This window comes from Opisthocomus hoazin, chromosome 8, assembly GCF_030867145.1.
Source record: "Opisthocomus hoazin isolate bOpiHoa1 chromosome 8, bOpiHoa1.hap1, whole genome shotgun sequence".
Taxonomy (NCBI): Eukaryota; Metazoa; Chordata; class Aves; order Opisthocomiformes; family Opisthocomidae; genus Opisthocomus; species Opisthocomus hoazin.
Genome location: NC_134421.1, coordinates 28,337,394 through 28,351,812, shown reverse-complemented (window position 1 = coordinate 28,351,812; position 14,419 = coordinate 28,337,394). Strand labels below are relative to the sequence as shown.

General features: G+C 39.2%; 1 protein-coding gene across 6 annotated transcripts in view; it reads right to left on the bottom strand.

Moving 5' to 3' along the window:
* PPFIA2 (PPFI scaffold protein A2) overlaps nt 1–14,419 on the bottom strand; it is a 357,310-nt gene that overhangs the window by 168,997 nt on the left and 173,894 nt on the right. For 4 of the 6 annotated variants that reach the window (XM_075429542.1, XM_075429536.1, XM_075429537.1 and 1 more), the window contains one exon: nt 2,096–2,158. The exons of the other annotated variants lie outside the window; for them this stretch is intronic. In XM_075429542.1, the coding sequence (XP_075285657.1) occupies nt 2,096–2,158 (63 nt within the window). The remainder of the gene's footprint in view (nt 1–2,095; nt 2,159–14,419) is intronic. 6 annotated transcript variants of the gene reach the window in all.

Here is a 14,419-nt window from a genome sequence, read left to right as displayed (position 1 = left end):
ACATCATCTTAAACTGGGAAAACAGGGTTTGTGGCTGCATCATAGCTTAATTGAACATCAGGCTTTGAGGAGGCTACAGTTTGGTGAGGTAATTGTTGTCCTAAACATCATCTTAAACTGGGAAAACAGGGTTTGTATTACTTAATTTTAATCACCTATAAGCAAGGTATCTAAGCCAAGCTGGCCTTTTAGTTCCTCTTTCTAGTCAACGGAGAAAGACTGATACCTTTAGAGAGTCAACAGGTGAGACTGACTCTCGCCTTCACTGTCTCGAGAGCAGACACAACAACATTAAATTCAACACCAAGCTTTAGACAGGGAAATAAGGAGATGGAGTTAGGAGAGAATTTAATGAATTCTAAATTTTGTTGCCTTCCTTGTGGAGCATGATGTATTTCTTTTTGGACAAAAAAGATTCCTCACACAAGTCCAAAGAGAAGGAACAAAATTAAAAATGGAGAATAATTAAGAGCTGTAGTTTACAATGACAGCTCTTGTGATCTGTAAAGGCAAGAAAAAGGATATTCTTGTTCAATGGCAGTTAATGAATTGCTTACTGAGTTTAGTGCTAACGAATATAATCCAAAGAATAAAAGGTAACATCTGAGTTGTTTGCTTATTTAATTCTATTAAGAAAGCCTCTATTTAAAGCCTGTCTTACTGTACTTTTCAAAAAAAAGAAAATAAACTAAAAGATTCCAAACAATTCTGAAGTAATGGTACAGACTTCTATAACTAAATCTGAAATCCTGCATTTTTCCATGCTTGTCAATTCTGTCATATTATTATCTTTCATATTACTATCCGCCATTAAAAATGGTATGATCTGCAGTCTGTAATACTAAAATTGCCTTGGAGAAGTCAAAGTCATGTTGAAAATCCAGAAGAGATTGGAGATTAACCATACATTATGTATTGAGGAAACTTTTTTCCTCTGCATAGAAGCAAGTCTGAAACTGGAATTGAACAGTTCAAATCATAGGCAAGAATTTATAATATTGGTCCATTCAAGGAATTTATTCAGAAATCCATAATGATTCAGATAGTCAGATGCAGTATCATCTAACAACGCAGTGCAAAGAATTTCCCTGTATTCCCTTAACAGCACAGACTTTACAGCAAAAAGATTGGTTTAAGAGGTTGATCTTTTTTTCCCAGATAGGGAGCACGCACTAACTTCTTACCGTTATTAAATCACAGTAGTTTTTTCTTTTACCTATTATTTATTTTAACTATATTGTACTTGTACTTTGATTATTTGTTATGTCTTAAAAGAACTTAAGGGGATGGAAATGTTTATCCAGAATTTCTTCTGTCAGTTCCCCTATAAACATCATAATCTTTAGCTGAAAAATGAATTATTAAACACTTCACATGAGAAAAAATAGCTTCTATATAATGCAGAGCCACAATCTTTTCTCAATGGTACATCCCAAATTCTCATTAATGTTTCCCCACTAATGTATAAGAGTTTAATTTTGGCCCAATGACTTTCCATTATCTAAATAGCTTTAGTAAAAAAAAGATAAATGACCTATTATACTACAAGTGAATAATTTGCTTCTTTTGTTAACAAAATAGATTTCTTATTCTGCCTTTCATAAGCCATGGTAACTCCTCCCTTCTTCTATTTTAAGTCATGGGATTTATTTATTTAAGCAAGAAAAATGAAATTGCCTTCTTTCCAAATTTAGTATTACACATCTTTATTTCAAAATTCAATTTAGAACACAGTTAAGCAGAATAAATACAGCCTCTCATTGCTTTCCTCATTTTGCCTACTGCTGTTCTACTGATTTCAACTGACAGGAGCATTGAGCTGGGTGGGAAGCAAGGTAAACGCAGAATGAACTGTGAATATATTATCATTGCCTTTATTTAGCTGCACCATCAAACCATATAGAAAAAAATGACAGTAATTTGGTAATTTTGATAGGCTGAGACCTCACTTGTAGTACAATATTCATTGACCCCGAAATATATAAGGTGAAGTAATCTCAAGATGCACAAGCTTCTGTGGGCAACAAAACATCAAATTCACTTATGGAGGCTTTGCATTTAAATTGTACAAAAATCCAAGATATTTTGAACATACATTAGGGCAGGATATGGTCCTTTGAATGTTATTCTCAATGCTCGTACCAGCAGCAACCGTCATCTGAAAAAGGGGGCAACAGAGATGCCACTGAATGGAACAGAATTTTGTACAGTACTACAGTATATTTAAATTATATCATGCTAACAAAATGACTGTTATTATTACTCAAACAAGCTGATCTAAGAGAACAAAAATGTGGCTCAACTAAAATTCACACAAGAAAATTGAAAGTATTGTTACATCTTTTGGCTCATGAGGCACTGAGAACAACCAAATTCTAAGTCACTTTGGTGTTCTGTATTGCGTTGACAGAAGTGAACTCTGAAGCACTGTCAAACAGTCAGATAACTATGGAGAAACAATCCTAGCTCCATGGCTAACTTTAGTCTGGGGTCTCTACATAAAGCAGGAGGTTTACCTGCTTGTGAGGTTTGAAGAAAGTAGGATCTTCTCCCCCAAATTAAAATATCTTATGGAAAGACATCAAAAGAAGTAAACCTATTGAGTTGTTAGGGAGAATTTACCTACTAAACTGATAAATTTTTCATGCTGCCTCTGACTCCTCTGTTGCACCAATCACAAGAGTGGAAAAATAGTAGGAAAAAAGCTATGTGCAGTTAAAAATCTGAAGTCACTTCAGCTATTTGAAGAATATATTTTAGCTTTGAATCCTATTTTTCATGCTTTTTCATGACTTTTTCATTTATTTTTGCAGAGCCCAACATACAACATTCTTCTTCAGAAAGACCCCAACTAGTAGGCAAAGTGACCACTTGGCATTTCTTTAGCTCTCAGTATTTACTTCAGAGGAAATTAACAGTAGAAAATTTAAAAAAGTTCTGGAAGTACTTTTTAAACCTCTAGTTCAATCTATACTGACTGCCATTAAAAAAACCTCCACAAAACAGTTCCAGACTAAACCTCTAAACAATTTCTTTCCATTGTTGAGAGTCTATGTAACAATACATACAATGTTCATGCTAATTATAGTTGAGCTTTATCATCTCTCAAAGTAAATATTGACCTACACTTTATTTCTGTTACTATTTACCAACTCAATTCAGTAAACCTGGTATTCAGAACTGACAAAAAGACTATTTTCAGATTCAGATATTTTCAATAGCACAATATAACATTTGGAAAATACAACATATTGCAAGTTGTGTTTCATAATGACTTTTCTATTATAATTTATGCGGAAGTTAAGCAAACAAAAATGCGCACATTATCAATATATTTAATAACAGCTGCAGGCATGTATCCATGTTCATCTATCTATAAACCACATATTGCCAATGAATTTCACATTGTGATTTGTAGCAGTTTTTACATATTTGAAATAGTTTTAAACTTTCAATGTTTTAAAGAATTATGGTATTATCGGTAACAAAAAGAGTAAATCGTGAACTTTAAGCAAGACTCCCCATGTACACTGGCAAGTTCTTAACTTGCTTGTGTAAGACTTCCCTTCTTTAGATTTATACCCTTAAATATCTGAAAACATTTTAATAATGTTTTTTATTGTTTTTTAAAGGAGATTTCGTTTCATGTGAAGCAGCTACTTTTGAAAAGAACATTTCCATGCAAAGCAACTTCATGGTCAATTCAGGTATCATGTTTAGCTGGATCTTTAACACCACTGTTGCTCTAGAATTTTGTAAGGAAAACACAGCCCACATTATATCAGCATGACACTGTTTTAAATAAACAATATCTCAGCACAAGAAAACATACACATTATAAACTTTATCCATTCACTATTTCAGTCTCATACTCTTTATTTAATAATGGTTTAATGCTTATTAAATTTAATCTCAATGTTTATACATATCCAACTTCTAAGAAAGAACTGAAACAAATGCACCTGGATTAATGTGTAAACAGTTTACAAATTTTGTAATCTGTGTACATCTCATATATGAAGTTCTCTGATAATTTTGCATTTTTGTGGGAAAAGGTAGATCTACTGCATACTTTTGACTGCTGCATCTGAGCTCTGTTAACTAATTAATCTTTGCTGTCCATCACCGTTTACAGCAATAATCTCTGAGTAAGTTTAGCCTAATTTTTCAAAATTACAGTTTTCCCCCTGTTTCCTCATGTAAAACTGTGATTAAAGGTTTATTGATGAAAGGCATAAAGCTACTGTTAAGGTCCAGTATTTTGACTCTTCAGGCCTACTATGGGAAACTTTACATAACTGGAAATGAGCGCTTCCTGATATTTCAGTGCAGTAAGGCTATTTCCTTATAGCCATGGTAATTTCCTATCCAACTAGACTCATAGTACCTAAAATGTGAAGTGTAAGAGAAGTGAAATGAAAGAAAAATATTCAATAAAATGTATAAAACTTGTGCATTAATTGTAAAATTGTTTCTCTTCAAACTATGCATGTTAAGGCAAACACGTCGTATTACCACACAGATTTTACTGGCAACCATTTGAGATAGAAAATCCATGAATGAGTTATGCAGTGTAAGTAATGCAGCAATTCCCATCTCATGCAGTTTGATAAAATGTTTATTCCATTCAGGAATGCATTTAATATTATAGCATCTACTTAGCACTTTGTACCCTAGTAAATATAACCTATTAGAATTAATATTCATGAAACTTTCTATTACAGTTTGGTCTTCCTCCTTGAGAAAATGCATAAGCATTAAAATTTATCAGAGGAGGAAACAAGAGTCAACAGGGAGAGAAAATTCTGAAAACAAATCTCTAGAACATGCATATATTCTTGCTTGGGATGAGCACTTCAGCTTCTGTTTGCTGTGAACCACAGGAACGAGGACAGATTCTGAAGCTGTATCCTGAATGATGGACCCAGAAATGTTTCCAGGCTCCTTCTCCTCTTTCTTTTGGGGTTCCAGCCTTGTGTGAGGCTGTGGCACATCTGAAAACATTTTCAGAAAATGCATCACCTACAAAAAGCCTTTTAGGCACATACACAGCCAAGCTACATCTCCTGGAGTTTCCAAGACCACATCGGACAATAATCATGAATAACAGCCCCCATATGCACCAAATTGTCCTGCATTTAACAACTAGATGGAAATGGTGACAAAGGATATATAAGACTACAATTTCAAGCACTGAAATTATACAAAGTTTTAGCTAATTCTGTAAATTAACCTATGAGAAATAGGTGAAAATTCATGAAGTCTAACATTGATATTCCTGAGCTTACACCATGTAGCAACTGCATTTTTTTAGCTGGTTATTTACACCAGGCTTTCAAGTGATCTTACTGTTCAGGCCACATGAAACAAGACATATTTTCCTAAATACCAATATTGTTATAATCCAAACTTAGCAAGTCCCCAGTCAAAGCTGTGGTAAAGCAGTAACTCCTGCTCTCAGTTATGATGTGAGCAGTACAACACTAATTTCAAGGCCATGTCCAAAATAAGGACATGGTTTTATAATCAGCGGTGTCCAAAGCTGCTGGCAAATTCAAAGACATTCACTGAATAACTCTATTTTGTTGATAGATTGAAGAAACCAGTGCAGAATACTCTCCAATTCTTTGACTTCAGTAATGCAGTTTTGTAGAAGACCGCTACAAACTGGTTTTGTATCGACATTGCCATTGTCGTCTCTTCCTGGTCTCCGAAAAAACTGCCACAACGACCTGCAGGAAAGCGCTTGCGCACCGAGTAGCGTGCGGACTGGCAAGAGCGGACTTGTCTAAGAGGGCAGCACGCATGGCACGAACTGCACGTACAGGGACATGCTCTGCGCATGTGCAAATGCCCCTATAAAAGGGCAGCACATGCTCCTCGGAGCTCTCTCTCTCTCTTGCTCTCCTCCTCGCCACCTCGCTGCTGGGCTCCGCCCTCGCCGGGGACTCCACGCCTGCACAGAGACTGAGCAGACTGGACATCGTTGGACATCGTCGAATCCGTGGTGGTGGTAACTGATCCCTCCCCCACACTTCTTTTCCTCGCCCGCTGGGGCTTTTTTGACTTTACTCCTTTCTTTCTGTCTCGTCTTCTCCCCTCCCGCTGCCGTCCCTGCCTGACCTCCGATTCCCGGTTCACCAAAACAAAGTTTACAAGGTTGCATGGTATCTGACTCCCTTTGCGTCTTACTCTCGTCCTTAGGATCGTATCGAAACCTCCCCGATATTGAATCGGGACAAGGTATCTGACAGGTGGAACCTATTTACTAGAAAAACAATGATAATCCTGCTCTCAGAAACTAAAAATTCTTCCTCAGAGTAATATTTGGTGTTTCTTAACAAGAATTTTGTGGTGACCAGTCTTGTATAACCCACCAGAGTTCAAAAAGCTATCTGGGTATTTTAGTCTATTGAAAATTTTATTTACTCACATTAATTAATGAAACTAGGCAATGTCAGAAAAGAACCATTTCTTCCTTCATGTGATATCCCTTTGTGTGGAAGCTAACAGAGGTCATGCTTAGGAAGACATCTGAATGGTCATCAAGGCAAAAAGTCCAAAAGGAACAGACCCGTTATCTAATTTCTAAAGCCATTCCTGTAGAAAGTATTCTATTTGTTACTTTAGTGGCTGAAGAAAAAACCCTAGACAAAAGCAAAAAGAACAATTCCACAATACATAGATAAAATACTTCAAGAAGTTTATATTTCATAGTGAAATTCACTGCCTATTCTCTGCACTCAGACTAGGAAAGTGGCTTCAGCTAAGCCTATCCTGAAGTGAAGCCCCTTCCATGTAATATCCCATGCATCTCACATGACTACTTCCTTCAACTCCAGCTGAAATCAGTTAAACCTATATTGTACTGATTCATACCCATACACAAATGTACACTAACACAGAATCCATTGGTTTGGTTTTTCGGGGATTTTTTTAAGTGTGGGCTGGACTAGGAGTAATTCTACAAAACTAACATCCCCTATAAAAACTGAAGACCATACGCTCATCACGGCATATCATGGAACATTACACCATAGATACAGCAGATAAATGTGAGATCTCTGATAGTGTGAGTCTATTCTACTAACTCTGAGAAGCTGTCATGTGAATTCACAGTTACAAAATACATTCTCAGATGCCATTCATATTAACTTTTCTAAAGAGAAAGAAAAGTGCGATATCCGGATGTTGGCAAAGGGTACTTTAATAATCTCAAAGGTATATTTAAAATTCACCAACTTCATATTGCATACCTACCTGTAACAATTACCCCACCAACGTGTTCTTGTTTATGGAAGACCCTTTCAAAACTCAACTGGACATAACCCTGGGACACCTGATCTAGTTATAAAGTTAGCCTTGCATGGACCAGATGACCTCCAGAGATCACTTCCAACCTAAATTATGCTATGATTCTATTATTTTTCAATATGAAATTGTATTTGATGTTACAGCACATAGGGTTTTCATTATGCTAGATTTGGTACCTATAAATTGAGAAAGACAGAGAGCTCCTAAAATAGAAGGTAATAAAGCATGAAGGATGTGAAGATTTACCACCTTACCCAGTCTATCCCTAGACAATCTGAACAGAATTTTAGTCCTGACAATAGTTCTAGTGACAGCTCTGCACTTGCCTGAAGTTTCAAGTGATGGAAAATTTTGAAGCTCTTGGGGCTTGCTCTGGATAAATTAAGTCTGTGACAACCAACCAGTGATTTCAGGTCTCACCTTATTGCCAACATCGTTATGAACAAATGACATGTCATTCCTCTTCTGCAGCCACCTCAGAGACCCACTGGCAGGCTTTAAGTATTAAAACTGTCTGCAAAGGCTGGCCTAAAAAGCAAAGAGGCAATGAAGACAGGTCTTGCCGGCCTGGTGAAGGCCAAATTTGCTAGTTATCTGCAGCTTGCTTTTGGGTAAGGGTTGACTGATGCCGCTGGGACATGTTAAAGCCTCTGGGACATGGTTTGAGACTCCCCAGGAAAGCTGAAAGCCACCAGGTGGCTCAGACTCACAGCCACTTGCAAAGTAGACTTTTGGGTGGAAAACGAGTTGGAAGGCAGACCATGCCAAACTTCGGTCTGTTGAGCAGGACACTTCAGTGTAACAGACACATAACTAGGGAGGACAAAAAATGTAAAGGCTACATTTCAATCTCTCCTGACTACTCAAGTGGAGGACTTCAATGACTAAAGAACTTTGTATTTATTTTGGAAAATGAGCCCAGCAGGATGATGCATTGAAACTCCGCTCTTCTGGACATCACATATTAGCATTGGTATCTCAAACTGAAAAAGTAATAAAAGTACAATTCATATTTAAACCTCAGTAAAACACACCTCTGGATATACGCAAAACCAGAGTTTGTCCCTAACACTGGAACTCACACTGTATGAGACTTACAAATCACACAAGTTCTCAGGAAAATCTCTGAAATCCCACCACTGTTCCTTCTATAAGCAGTATATCAAAATTGTCTTTGTGAGGGGCCTCTTGTCTGAAGCTGTCAGCTGGTTCTGAGCAGAAAGTGATCTTTTATTGTTGAACCAAAATATACATAATTTATTTTTCTTCCTCCATCTAAAAAAATCATTTAATATGTGATCCTTGTGCATTACTTATACTTTCCCATTCCGCTAACTGTTCAGTTACTTGTAATGACATTGTCATGGGAAGCAAATGAACAGTCCTAAATTATCAGCTTAGTACTTTCAACTCAACAGAGTTAAAAGTGTCCATACTCTGCAGTTAAGCAAATCAAAAGGAGTCTCATTTGTTTGACCAGAACTGGTGTGTCCATTCATGTGTATGTACACAAAAATATACAATAATTTTGCATATATAAGATGCAATATATACAAAGAAGTATCCAAGGATGTTTAGCTGGAAGAAGAGAAGGCTCTGGGGAGATCTTATTGTAGTATTTCAATACTTAAAGGAGGCTTATAAGAAAGATGGGGACAGACTTTTTAGCGGGGCCTGTAGGACAAGGGGTAATGGTAAAAAAAGAGGATAGATTCAGACGAGATATAAGAATGAAATTTTTTACAATGAGGGTGGTGAAATACTGGAACAGGTTGCCCAGAGAGGTGGTAAAAGCCCCATCTCTGGAAACATTCAAGGTCAGGTTGGCCAGGGCTCTGAGCAACTTGATCTAGTTGAAGATATCCCTGCTCATTGCAGGGGGGGTTGGACTAGGTGACCTTTAAAGGTCCCTTCCAACCCATTCTATGATTCTAAAATTTTATATATATAGTACACGTACACACACGCCTGTATCCATCCACATATATATGTACAAACACTATACATAAATTAATAGTTATTATATGCTTGATTATGATAGCCTGCAGGAAAAAATTAAAAAGAAGTAACAAAAAAATCCCTCTACAACCATCTATATCAATAGTAGTTCTCTGGTATGTACATTGACCTGTACACACTTGACTTTGTACATTCGCACTGAGCTACAGATAACTTGTTATCATTTCTGTTACATGATGATAGAAGGCAAAGTAATACATCATTAAGTGAGCATTTCAAAGATGTAATAAGATTCATATTTATTTGTTTACCTTCACCATTGTGTTTAACTTCATTGTTACCATCACAGTGACTGAACTGTCTAATTATTTTTTGATTAATCATTTAAAAATCTTTCAAGATGTCAATGCAGAAAATCACCGTGGTTAAAATAAGATCTTCTATTTACACTATAAAATATTGAATTAAAGGTATTGCACTTAGGAGAAATTTATTATAGCAAATAAAGATTCAAAACAGTGATCACAGAAGCAGAGTTTGAGTTCATATAGGCATTAAAATATTTCAAGCTCATGCCTCTGTGTTGTACAAAGCAAAGAAACAATTCAGACATATATTCCATCATTAAAAATTTAGTTAATAAAAAGAGTTTAGAAAGGAACTATGTGAATAATTCTTAGTCAAAACCAAAAAATATTTCCTTGCCTAACTGTCAGAATTGCCTTCACGTAAAGTCTTTCCAAACAAGGTTTTTTGTATTAGAAGTGTAGAAAACAAAGGACATGCTTGTTTTATATCATGTAAAAATATGACAGGAAAGGAGAAGGGAAGGGAAGGGAAGAGGGAAGGGAATGGGAAGGGAAGGGAAGGGAAGGAAGGGAAGGGAAGGGAAGGGAAGGGAAGGGAAGGGAAGGGAAGGGAAGGGAAGGGAAGGGAGAAGGGAAGGGAAGGGGAAGGGGAAGGGAAGGGAAGGGAAGGGAAGGGGGAAGAAGGGAAGAAGGGAAGGGAGGGGAAGGGAATGGGGAAGGGAAGGGGAAGGGAAGGGAAGGGAAGGGGAAGGGAAGGGAAGGGAAGGGAAGGGAAGGGAAGGGAAGGAAGGGAAGGGAAGGGAAGGGAAGGGGAAGGGAAGGGAAGGGAAGGGAAGGGAAGGGAAGGGGAAGGGGAAGGGGAGGGAAGGGGGAAGGGGAAGGGGAAGGGGAAGGGAAGGGAAGGGAAGGGAAGGGAAGGGAAGGGAAGGGAAGGGAAGGGAGGGAAGGGAAGGGAAGGGAAGGGAAGGGAAGGGAAGGGAAGGGAAGGGAAGGGAGGAAGGGAAGGGAAGGGAAGGGGAAGGGAAGGGGAAGGGGAAGGGAAGGGGAAGGGGAAGGGAAGGGAAGGGGAAGGGAAGGGAAGGGGAAGGGAAGGGAAGGGAAGGGAAGGGAAGGGAAGGGAAGGGAAGGGAAGGGAAGGAAGGAAGGGAAGGGAAGGGAAGGGAAGGGAAGGAGGAAGGGAAGGGAAGGGAAGGGAAGGGAAGGGAAGGGAAGGGAAGGGAAGGGAAAGGGGAAGGAAGGGGAAGGGGAAGGGAAGGGAAGGGGAAGGGAAGGGGAAGGGAAGGGGAAGGGGAAGGGAAGGGAAGGGAAGGGAAGGGAAGGGAAGGAAGGGAAGGGAAGGGAAGGGAAGGGAAGGGAAGGGAAGGGAGGGAAGGGAAGGGGAAGGGAAGGGAAGGGAGGGAAGGGAAGGAAGGGAAGGGGAAGGGAAGGGAAGGGAAGGAAGGGAAGGGAAGGGAAGGGAAGGGAAGGGGAAGGGAAGGAGGGAAGGGAAGGGAAGGGGAAGGGAAGGGAAGGGAAGGGAAGGGAAGGGAAGGGAAGGGAAGGGAAGGGAAGGGAAGGGAAGGAGGGAAGGGAAGGGAAGGGGAAGGGAAGGGAGGGAAGGGAAGGAGGAAGGGAAGGAAGGGAAGGGAAGGGAAGGGAAGGGAAGGGAAGGGAAGGGAAGAGGAAGGGAAGGGAAGGGAAGGGAAGGGAAGGGAAGGGAAGGGAAGGGAAGGGAAGGAAGGGAAGGGAAGGGAAGGGAAGGGAAGGGGAAGGAAGGAAGGAAGCGGGAAAGGAAGGCGGGAAGGAAGGCGGGAAGGCAGGAAGGCAGGAAGGCAGGAAGGCAGGAAGGAAGGAAGGAAGGAAGGAAGGAAGGAGGAAGGAAGGAAGGAAGGAAGGAAGGAAGGAAGGAAGGAAGGAAGGGAAGGAAGGAAGGAAGAGGGGCAAAGAAAATGAAAGAGAAAAATACAAGAAAAAAATAAACCACCAACCAAATACACCTACGGTGTTTTTCTGCACTCACTGAAATCCTGCTCCTCTAATCACCCAGCTGCCAGAACCTGTCCCCAGCCTTCACGAATAATCTCTCCTGTCAGCAAAGCCCAGGCTGTGGGGAAGGAAGATGCAGCAGTTCACACGTGTCTGCATACTGCCCTGCAATAAGATAAACGTAGCTTAGGAAGGTGTGTAAGAACCATGCTAAACTGTGCACGTGGTCCTAGGAGATGAGATCTCTGACAGATCCAGTTAGACAGAGCTTGAGTACACCTGAGGAGTCTATACAGGTTTCAGAAACCTCATGGATCTTGTGGGAGAGAGAAATCTCAGAACCATGACGCAGATCACAGGGACTATCAGAGCTTTGTCAAAGGCAAAATGAAGCCAAAATTCTGAAACACATTCAACACACAGTGAATCATACTCACTCTAATTTGAAAATTTTGCTTCCTGTAGTCTCATCCTCACTGTACGACTCCAGCAGACAGCAAAGCCAAAAGCATGCCTAAATCATTTTCCACAGCAGCATACAACTTTGATTGCCCCACAAAAGTCACGTGAAGCCTATTCAAAATCTGTTCCTGTTCCAATCCTCAGATTCCTATGTAGGTAAAAAAGTAGGACAGCGAATCGCAGTTTTATTTTGTAGTAATAAACATTTCACTCATATCCCTGGACACATGTGCCAGCACACCAAGTTTCCTGCAAACAGTGGAATAATTTGTCCTCTGATCTCCTGGAAGGAGGATGAGGCAGAAGAAAATGTGCCCTTGGGTGAGTCCAGAATGCAGCACCTTCTTGCACTCCTGAGAGATACTCTGCTCTGCCTGGGTCATGGAGGACTCTGGGACACAGTTATTCCATATGAGTGTGAGCAAAGAAAAAGGAGCAACCAGTATGACCCTCACCATATACCTTAGGGAGGCCCAGAAGGGTATACCTCGACACTCAATTAATGTGTGCAAGGAGAAGTTAAGATGGTAAGAGATAGAGCACAGAAGCCTTCATTCAGGCTTGTGATCCTGTCAGTCTCCTCAGTGCTGATTTTTCATATCCTTATCAGAATACTTTAGGCTGCAGACAGATAGGATTCACGTTCACAACATTGTTTTTAAATAATTTCTTATGTATATATTTTCAGGAAGAATATAGCATAAAGGCTAAATTAAGGTGGGGTTTTTTTGGTAATTTTCCAGTAACAGAACAACTAAAAATAAATCTTACAGCGTGAATGTGTGTGATAATGATGAAAAGCTTGAAAGATAGTCTTGAGGAATTTTGCAACTAAGCATTCCCACTGGGTAAGAGGTGAATGCCTTTTCCCCTGAAGAAGCTGATCAGTGCTTGCACTTTTGATCTAAGCACCATGTTATCTGGCTTCATGATTAGATAAGTGTTCTGATGGGAAAATCATAAAAAAAATTCCCACCACTATAAATTCTCAAACATCAACATTGAGGGCAAGCTAACTGCATCTTAAGAGTTGTGTTTTGCTATTTCTGGCTTCTGTATTTACTTATGAAAGTTAGACAGGGTACTTATCAAAGGCACTTAACACATTAATCATTTAACTGCACATACATACACATAAAAGAATTTGTGCTCTGCCTAATCAGTTCAAATATCCTCACCAAGCCAAATCATCAGAATATAGACTGAACTATTTTGACCAACTGTAAACTGGTCCTTCAAAACAGTCTTAAATACAAGTCTATCTGGGACAAACAGAGGGTGAGGCTGACTTTCACTCTGCGCCCTCTACCCCAGACTCTGCTACACAGCTCAGGAATGGGGGATACAGGAAAGGCCACATTTAACACTACTTGGATGGTTCATGAAATTTTAAGTATGAAGGACATGAATGCACAGTAAAATATAATAAACTTGCACAAATTGAGTGTGTAACTGAAAGTTGTCTTGGTATAGCTTTGAAACGTACAGTTACAAGCCTCTCAGACAACAAGCTTCAATGTTAGATCTAATCACACCATTGGTAATTTCTACTAAGATAGACATTGTTGAACATTATCTGAGAAAAGACGATATGAAAAGGATTTTAAAGAACATATACTTTCTCCCACCACCTCCCCGCCCCTTTAGTTTAAATACATTTTAGAAAGGTATTCACAACAAAGAAAGTGCCTCTTTTCACTTATGATGATTTCCCCTTTGGCATTTGGCTACATAGTGATTAAGAGAAATTATTTCTGCTCTTTCTTTGGAGAATAGAAAAATCTATGTTTTTAAAACTATAGAGTTGAAGAAAGCTAAAGGGGAAACTAAAAAGTACATAAAACCACTCTCTCTTGCCTGATGACTCAAGAGGAAGGAGGTTTTTTGATTAAAGCTCTGCCAATTCTAATTCCAGCAACAACAGTTCTGCTGAGATTATCAGTGTAAATCCTAGACGCCATGACAATAATTTCATATTCTATTTTCTATTTTTATACAAGTTAAATACCACTTTTATAACTGTAACCTCATTCTACAAGCCCAGTAAATATGCCTAACACTGTTGCACACTGATTTTTCTCAGTCTGTCCCCTCAGAGAAAAACATGTACAGATACATAGATATCTGCAGTCTGCAAAGTATTTTGGTAGAACTGTTCTTAGTTTGGTTGTTTGTTTTAAATGTTTATCCTTCTAGAGAAGGCATTGCTTAAAAAATACAGCTTGCTCTTGAAGATACAAGTGGGACAGGCATATGATAGTGCTAATTCCTGGGGGATTTAATGCTACCCTGTTGGGCCAGCTTCCAAGCAATCTGGCTCGCTCTCTCTCCTTGTCTGTACAACATTCTGCTGGTCCTGAATAGGTTAGGGCCATCACATGCATTCCTGCTGTCTTACAGAAATTATTACT